This window comes from Zosterops lateralis, assembly GCF_965231275.1.
Source record: "Zosterops lateralis genome assembly, chromosome: 5".
NCBI classification, from domain to species: Eukaryota; Metazoa; Chordata; class Aves; order Passeriformes; family Zosteropidae; genus Zosterops; species Zosterops lateralis.
In genome coordinates this window covers 61,579,108-61,588,498 of record NC_139766.1, presented here as the reverse complement: position 1 = coordinate 61,588,498, position 9,391 = coordinate 61,579,108, and the positions used below count along the sequence as shown (strand labels likewise).

At 38.7% G+C, this 9,391-nt stretch overlaps 1 protein-coding gene across 3 annotated transcripts; it reads right to left on the bottom strand.

The window, feature by feature from the left end:
- Window positions 1-317: 317 nt before the first annotated feature.
- Window positions 318-6,995, bottom strand: LOC310909891 (uncharacterized protein). 3 transcript variants are annotated; one of them, XM_083862205.1, is made up of 6 exons: window positions 6,834-6,995; window positions 5,288-5,361; window positions 4,372-4,521; window positions 3,507-3,533; window positions 2,809-2,888; window positions 318-2,143 (listed from the first exon to the last, which is right to left on the bottom strand). In XM_083862205.1, exons 2-6 carry the CDS (start codon window positions 5,337-5,339, stop codon window positions 2,030-2,032), a joined length of 423 nt encoding a protein of 140 aa, XP_083718331.1. In that variant the 5' UTR covers window positions 5,340-5,361; window positions 6,834-6,995; the 3' UTR covers window positions 318-2,029. The 3 variants fall into 3 exon arrangements, with proteins under 3 accessions (XP_083718331.1, XP_083718332.1, XP_083718333.1); XM_083862206.1 differs by having other exon boundaries at window positions 3,507-3,530; XM_083862207.1 differs by lacking the exon at window positions 5,288-5,361.
- Window positions 6,996-9,391: the final 2,396 nt, after the last annotated feature.

The following is a 9,391-nucleotide window of genomic DNA, read 5'->3' as shown; positions in this document are numbered from 1 at the left end:
CTAAATCAGAGCCACAGAACTGGTGTCTCTCAAGTTTTGCAATCTCCCCTGTTTCCCAGAAAGCTGGGACTGCCCTCTCCCCCTTGGCTCCATCATTCCCATGAGCTTGGCAGGCAGGGAACTGCAGGGCTGTGGCCAGAAAGCCCCAGTTTGTGAGCACCTGTGTCAGCCCAGGTGCTGCTCAGGCTTCACTGACACAAGTAATTTCAAGCCCACAGGTAGTTTATCTGCTAAGTACTCAGCATCCACTCCTCTCAGAGTGGCCATCCAAGGCAGAGGATCACAAATGTTTTCAACAGTGCAATGACCAACATGAATGCCAAATAACAAATATTAAATATTATTTCTAGCACACAAGTTGTGTAAAAGCTCAGAAAAAAAAAAATACAACCACTCTGAAAGCATTTTGAAAAGCAAAGTTATTCACAAAGAGGCTTGCAAACATCAATTAAAAAGCACTGTAAACATAATTTATATGAATTATTCTTCACAAATATTTGTTATTCTGATTTCCTCTGCATTCAACTAATGCTGTTTGTTGCCCAGGGCACTCTTGATCTAATATCTAAAAAAGCATTTAAGCACTTACAAAATTTCTATTAAATGAAAGAAAAACAGAAGATGCACATTAAAAAAAAAAACCACAAAAAAAACCAACAACCAACCAACCAACAACAACAACAACATCACCATATAGGAAGCAGATTTAGCCAAACTCTTCCACCCTAAATAATATTGCTACACATAAAATTCATACAATTACCTCATTCTTAAACTCAGAGTAAATGAACTGAAATGAAAAAGATATTATTATCTATGGAGCTGAGGGGAAAAGGGATGAGCTTTCAAATATTCCTTTGCATTTTATCTCACAGAAGTCATCTGAAAATCTCTTTCTGAGTTTCATGAAGAAATTGCCTTTATTTGTGGAAAACGTCAGCTGGCACCTGAATTTGAAAGCTGACATAAGAGTTCTTTACTATTACTGGGAAAAGTAATTCTGGTTTGAGAAGATTAACATAAAAACAATCTGTGCCTTCCTGCCAATTTACAGCTCTCAGGGAAGCTTCACTGCTGTGGGGCTTACACACTGCATGGTTTTAAATATATTTATCTTCACAGATAATACAAGCTAAGGACATACTACTGGTCTTGCCCTCCAGGAGAGGAGCTCAGTCTCAGGAATAAGGGTCACTTGCCAAAGCTCCCACAGGAATATTCTGATGGAGCCATCTCAGATATTCCCCTTACCTCTCTCCTCCTCTTGCCTATATCAAGATACTGCAGGGCAGCCCCTTGGGTGTGTGTCTTCTGGGCCCCAGGTTACCCAGCTCCTGCTCAGCCAGAGCCCCACAGCACTCACTGCATGCTGAGGGGACCTGGCAGCAGTCAGTGCTACTCAGTCAGGGCAAGAAACAGTGGAAAAGTGACTCTTGAGTATTATTAAATTGATTTTAAATTTAAGAATCAGTTAAGCCCAGAAACACGAATTTTATTGGATGATACTGTCACTCTTCCACTACTTCTTCCCCTGAGTAGCACAATGAGCAAGCAAAGGTTTGCAGTGGTCATCTTTGAATAATCCCTGACCATGAGTGGGTGGGTGGATCAAGTGTGCAGTTTAAAATAAACTGTAAACGATAACAATATCTAGATTAGCAAATGAGCCAATGCCTAGGAAACTCCCAGGCACTGGAATAGCACTGTTTATGCTGGTAAACTAGTTGTGGCCCAAGCCAGATTTTGGAAGCTAAAACCTTCCAGGAGCCATTTCCAATAGGAAATTCACAGGTATACAAGCACAAACAGTGGCCATTTCAGCTCATCTCAACAGTGGTGGTGTTCCTGTGCAGGTTTAATTTATTAGAAAATAGTCCAAGTGTTCTAAGGACATTCATAGCTTCAAGAATGTAACTTTTTTTGCAGATACAGTTCTTTTGAGAGTGCTCTTTAACTATTTTTAACTCTGTTTAACTATCTACAATGGTTTTCTTTTCTCCCAGAGGGTGATGCAGCAGCTCTTCTACTGTCATGGCACTGCTCTCTCAGAAGGCCACTCCTGAAGGATCCTAGGCACCGAAGGGTTTTGTAAGGACACTCCAGCCTCACCATAGGGGATAGGATTGAGTACCATTGAACCTTCCTGTGAAAGAAACACAAATGGACTATCATCACTGCCCCATGCACCTGAGCTACACAAATGGAAAGCCAATAATGTCAATATAATATTAATTCTCCTCATATTTTTCCTTATTATTAAATTGTTTCAGTAACAGACAATTTTTGCGTATCTGTTTCTATAGTGTTATGCATTTATTCTCATTATAAATTAGTGTAGTGTTTAAATTTTTATCAATATTAACTCATCACAGATAAGACTGTGATAAGTTATTTTAGCATAAATGATGTTAAGTAATTATAGGACAGATAAAGCTCACTTGAACACTTCAATTATCATTGCTGATGCAGGACCTTCTATGAAAAAGACCTGCAAACCAGAAGCTACTCCTACAAAAATGTGAGCAGGTCCAACCCAGAAACGGAAGTCAGCTGAGATAAATTAAACTTTAATTATAAACTGCCTCATTTTAAGAATGCCATCCAGTGGCAAAAAACAAACAAACAAACAAAAAAAACCAACAACCCCAAAAAACCCAAATAAACCAACCCTCCCAGTGGAAAAGTAACTAGAGTGCAAATGAACATCAGAAATCTGATTGACAAGTGGAAAGCTGAAATTCCATATTCTATAATATACACATATTATACACACAGTGACAAATATCCAAAGAAAAAAATCGGACTTACCTGTGATTTTTTCCACGCGTACCAAAAAATACCAACTATAAGAACAAAAAGCAGCACAAGGGCAATGCTGACTCCTGCCACTAGAAAAGCAAAAAGAAAGGTAATCATGACTCCAAGCTATTAAGACAAGGAAAAAAAATTAATACCTACATTTGTGGTAGGTAATTATGCAGCATAAAATGTGACACTAAAATACAGGTCTTGATTTTTCTTACAAAAAAAATAATCTCATTCAGGTCTGGGTTTGTACAGAAATAAGCCAATCATGTCACAGATCATTAGAGTATTTTGGGTTTTGGCACTGCAAATATGTGCTATAATTAAGCTCCAATTTTTTTGTTTTGTTTTGTTTTGTTTTGTGAGCAGCAGTTACTGCTGATCACAAAATTAATATTTGTGTTACAGATTTTATTAAAAGAGAAAGGCCCAATTAATAGTAATAAGAAAGCAAATTACTATGGTTCAGTCTAGTCGAGTGATACTCTCATTTCTCGAATCACCAGAGAAATACCATGACTTGCAATTAAGGAGTGACTTAAATACTTAAATATGAAAACAGTTTTTCAGGCTAATGACTAGTCCATACATAATTTTTGTATTCCATAACCAATTGCAGTAAAAGGAGTTAAAAATTCAAAACTTAGGTAAAGAAAAAATTATTTAAGCAAAAGTACAATATGTTGTAGTTGTCAACTTACGCACTACAGTTGGCAGACTTCTTTCTGCTAAAAGGGAAATAAGAAAAATTAGAAACTTGAGTAAACTGCACAGCCACGTGCAATGAAGCTAAAGCTGGCTTTCCTACCTCAGTATAAGAAGCAGAGAGATGACGAGAGGGGGAAATAAGGAGGGCAGGTGAAATCTCTGGCACTTCAGCTACTAACACTACCCCAGCAGCTGCTGTGGAGACCACCACCACCACGACCACCATCCCCCAAAACCTCACAAAAGAAGGATTTGAGAAAGGATTAGTGTTCTGAGCCTGCACCTAGGAAGTTTCATGCAGCCTGTAGCTGTGGTGTTAAGAGCAGAGGGGAGCTTGCAAAAGCAGTCACTCCAGAAAGCCCAGCGGGAGCAGCGTGGCATTTGAGACACACCCAGAGGCAGGTGCTACACAGAGAGATGTCGCAGAAACAATCGAGACACTTCACAGGGCTGAGGGATCTTTTCTGCTGTTATCTTCCTCATTAGTGTTCTTGGCACAGAATACGAAGCTAGCCACTGAACATGGAATATGCCTGACATTTTATATTAAATGATACATTTCCTGCCCCTTGACAGACAATTATTTAGGCTGTGTTATTCGAGATGTCTGAAATACTCTTTGTGCTTCAGCTTCCATCTCTGTAGAAACAGGTGGAAAGCTGTTTAAGTCAATCACAAGGTTATATTGCTGCTAAATTGGTTTGTGCTCAAAATTCTTCTAAGGACAGTCATTGGGTGGAAAACAACAGCGGAGAAGTGGAACAGTGTATTCGCAAGACTCAGATGCGCACACCTGAACTGAAGAATGAGGAAGAACTGACTCAGGATTTGAAGGAAGCAACAACTTAAAACACAGACCTGGAACATGATCACTCTTGTGTAGACCATAATTATCCCCGTCTCTTGCAGTTGGAGTAGTTAGTGGAATACCTGTGATAGTGTTCCCGAAGGTACCTGTCATAGTAGGTAAACTCTCTGTCTCATCACTCTGAGCATTACAAAGATATCCTAAAATTAAAAACATTTCAATAAATTATTGCTGGACTACACCATACCATGTATTATTAAGGTTGTTTGATAATTTCAGTTATAAGATTCAAAAGCTTGTAACTTGGACAATCTTGCCTGTTGTTTTACATTTGGAATGTTTCCCCCCCATCCCTTTTTTTTTGTGTGTGTGTGTGAACATTTCAGTTGAAATTGTAAAGATATTTCTCAGAAAAAGCTTGGAGAAACTCCCCTCACTGCCATTTACTCAGCTTTTAAAAAAATCACAGATATTCTTTTCAGCTTTTATTTCCTTGGTCTGGAGTAAGAAAATTAAATCCATAAGGGAACAGTATCAGAGCCTTTACTAGATTTGGGGTCTCTGTGAAAATTATCAAACCCACTTTCATTTGCTTTGATGGGGGTTGATAGGATGTGGCAGCTCAGTTCACCTGGGATGTTTATTGATATATTCATCCTCATTCTCACTTTTCTTCTTTCCCTATACACTTCTCAAATGGGAGGCAACCACATTGATGGAGACGATGACACTCATTTGCTTGCTTTAATTAACAAATCTAATTAACACCCCTTCTTTCACATTACTTCTCCCCTTCTATTGCAAATTAATGAAAAAGAATTGGGGAGGGGTGAAAGATACTTTTCTTGAAATTTTTGTTAATAATAGGAAGAGAGGAAAACTACAGCCCTTAATATGTTATTGGAGCAATAAAGGGATGCTTTTCACAGCCGCAGTTGTGACATAAAAAGCAAACCAAAACAAAACCTCTTCTATTGAAGCAGAAGTTCCAGGAGATTCCACAAGGTCTCTGAAACATCACAGGTGGGCAAAGCTCTGCCCTGTGAGATATTGGACACACAAGTTTAAAAAAATCAGCATCATCAAGCATCTTATTTAATTCTGGTCTCCCCTGAGATTTGCTACCTACAAAGTCCTTCCTAGAATTACAGCATCCCCTCCAGACATAACATCCATCAAGAGTTTCTCTGGAAGAGAGCAGTCGTGTGCACCCAACAGTACTTATGGGCAGATGCTGCCTCTCTCTGAGGACATGCAGCACTTGCTAGCAATGCATTACAGTTACTCCAGGGTTAGGAGAGAAACTTGCTTTGTCACTTTGAAGCTTTCCTAGGACTTTGCCAAGCAGAGCACAGCTCAGCACAGAGGGGTGATATACATATTTCCATGGACTCCTTAGAAGAGGGATGGCATAAATTCTCAGCCAGGCTTGTTTCAGAACACATGTGCCTTCATGATAAGAAGGTCCATTAGCCAAACCCCCTCCAACTCTTTGCACCTTCTTAAATTCTCCCTCTATTGCAACCTTTAGAGGTGTAAAGAAGAAAGTGCTTTATGTCTTTGCACCAGACTAAGCCTATTTTTTTTCTCTTTTTCTCAAGGAAACAGTGTTCTGGTGGAAATTTATGGAACTGATACAATTAGTCACAAATTCTAATGGACAAACATAAACCCCTTTCATTACTGTTTAATGTTATACTTAAATTATGTAAGGTCTCTCTAATACAACATCCAGTCACAAATTCTGAGTATCAAACATAAATGTTTTCATCAGACAGAACTGATACAGGGGCTCCTGACAGTCCTAATGGTGCAGTCAGGAAGTTTGTGAAACTTGCAGAGGGAGATCCCAGCCATTCTCACTTCTACTCAGTAAATTTACAAAGTCTTTGTGGGGCAAGTGGGAAAGTCTGGTGCTTATTGTTGAAAGGCCTGAAATAATCTAATTTTTTTTGTTTCCTTGAAGCATCACTGAGATATTGCCACTGCACCTGTAACCAGCAGTGCAGACAAATAAAAAGGGATGAGCTGTAGATGTCATTTCTCTAGTTTTATTGTTGATTTTTAGAATATTGGTCATAACCGATATTAACATTTATTTTTGTCATTCATTAATGAGTCTAAGATGACTAATATTGCAACAAATCATACCTTTTATGTACATGTGTTTTTCTTTACCTACAGAGGATTTCTTTAATATAACCTAAAGTATTCTTGAAGTTTTATTATTAGGAGTGCCACAGATATTTGCATGGCAAAATAATTGTGTGCTTTTTAAGCATCAGTGTGTACTGATTAAGGTTAATTTACTGACAGAGATATAACTGAAGTGGTACAATTCATGTGATACAATATAATAATGTACAGACAAAACACTTTCAATGATTATGCTTATATATCAAGGCATACGAATTAACATTTAGAATATATTTATGAATATTTTAAAAATGCAATTCCAAGTATTGAAGAGGAAGTATTAGAGGAAAAAAAATATTAAAAAATGTTCACTCACCTGTAAATATCAGAAGAAACACAGGTATTATCTTCAACATCTTTATTTTTTCTTTTTGTGTCTGGAACAGGGCAAAAGCACCAGGGAAAAATCCCCGGGTCACTGTCCCCACAACAAAGTGCCACCAAAAGCCACAGACCTCAAAAGCCTGCCCCTGCTGCTCTTATCATTCTTCTATGCTGTGTATTGGCTGAATCAGACTGGCTCCTGAAACAGCTGTTACAAGAGCTGAGATGCCAAATGGGCTCAGTGACTCCAGCAGTTTTGAATTTGCTGAAAAGAACTCTCACACTTCACCAAGTGTGCAGCGAGGACAGAAATCATGAGACCAACAGGTGAACAGCAAGTCCTATTCATCTGTAAGACAAATTCTGAACTGCTCACTACCTAAAACACTCCAGTTTTGATGAGGATATTCTTGTATGTCACATCTACAAAGAGACTGTGAGGATCTCAAAGCTCTTGGTAAGTATGGAAAATGCATCTAGATGAAAACCCTGTACTCATGGAAGTGAAATGCCCAGAAGAGCCAGGCATTTCCTTTGGCAGTGGTCACAGATCATGATATATTCACAAATATTTAGCGCACCATAAAATTAAGTTTTCAAAGCAAAAACGGTGCCAGCCTGTAAAGTGTAATGACTATTCACATACTTAGATATTTAGGATCATTTAAAGAAACATTACTATGCCTTCCATAGCTGCTTCCCAAGTCCCTCTCAAAATTGATGGTCTGTGCTCCAGATAGGCTGACAGAAGTATGAACTTCATCAGAGGGTATACCATAGAATATGCTGAGTTGACTACTGATAATTTGAATTTAAAAGAAATAAATTTGTCAGGAAAAAGCAATTTGCTTGGCAAACAATCACCCTACTGTCAAAATTTCACCTGCTTTCTCTGCTGAGACGATTTCATTTGAGGCATACAGCAGTACAACAGAGAATACTTGTGTCCCCCTGGACCCATGAAAAGGATACCAGCTGGACTTTCAGGAGTGACAAACAAGCAGGAATAACAAGCATTTGAACAAATATCTCCATTCCACAGGACAGCATATTGCTTGCATCAATGTGTCATTAACAGCTTTTTTTCAGTACACACCCTTATCTTTTATTTGGAGCATTTATCAGGCTACAGCAGACTTTTGCAGTCAGAAACACTGGTACAATGTTTTCTGCCTTCCAAGTCCATTGTTAACCAGTGTAAGAAACCAGTTTACTTTCAAAGGCTTTCTCCCAAAGACTGCTTGTGTAACAGACATTTTCATCTCAGACTTTGTTTGAAGACTATGTCCAGTAACAACTATGTTTTCTCTGCCTTCTTACAAACATTTTCACTGGAGTGAGAAATTAATATCTTCATGCATCTCTTGTGTATACAGAAAAAAGTATTCATGCAAGAGACAAGTTTGAAGAGCCCATATTCTCAGTGGAATACTCTGGAATTCCCTGCCCTGGTTGCCATATTCTGTATTTCTGAAATCTGCTGTCATTGCCATTGCTAGCAAGAATGCCAGACTGAATCCAGCCTCCTAATTTTACAAAGCAGCAGTAGGTGCACTGTATGACAAACAACAGTGATACAAAAAACGTGGAAGTAAGAGAAAATTTAGAAAGACACCTATAAACATGTTTGCTGAAACTGGAAAATTCAGAAGGATTTTGTCAGCCTGGTTCTCCCCAGGAAGCTGTCCAAATATCTGGAACCCTTTTACAATCTCTCTCAACTTTGTATTCTCTTTTGCAGTCCTATTCTTGTCCTCACACGTCCAAACAGAGGCACCTCAGGGTTCCTGAAGTGACAGAAAATATACTGTATAATTTACTAATAACATCTCATAAGTTTCTTCAGACCCTCAGAAATTTCTTGTTCCTTTTCAACCACTGGCATCTAGGAACCTTGGGTGTTCCTTTTAGGAGTGGGACGTGACAGTCACACACACTAATTTTCATATCTACACTATTGTGTGTGGTTGGGAGCTGTGGTATGAACAGAGAACTATGACTTAAAAAGTAATAATCATTACATTAAATCTCTATTATATTTCATGATCTTCTTGCAAGACAGATTCTATTTACTTATGAAATAGTAAGTGGCATGCCTCCTAAACCAAAAGGCTTTTATAACAAGATATTTACTCTAAAGTGACTCAAAATCATTGCTCCTGCAGACTCAGTCATGCCCACTGTAGCCTACCATTTGCTTTTTGGTCCTCATAAATATATAAATGTACACCCACACTTACAGTTCTTTCTCTAGGCAAGGAGGTGCTCCAGGAATATCCCTGCTGAATTTTCCTTGGAAAAGCAGGGGTTATCCCTCTGAGGAATAAGCTGCCAGGATCCCTCTCTGGCAGGTTTTCCCAGCCCTAGTGCCTTTTGTGCACTGCTCTTGTTACACAAAGCTGTCACCCACAACTGAGATAACTGAACGGGGCAGATTTCTTGAATCTCTGTGGTTAATGAGCAACGTGGTTATAACATGTGGAAGAAATTTTGTCTAGTCTGATCTGCAGCCACTCACTGGTAGGTTCTCTCTCAAAAATTCATGCAGAT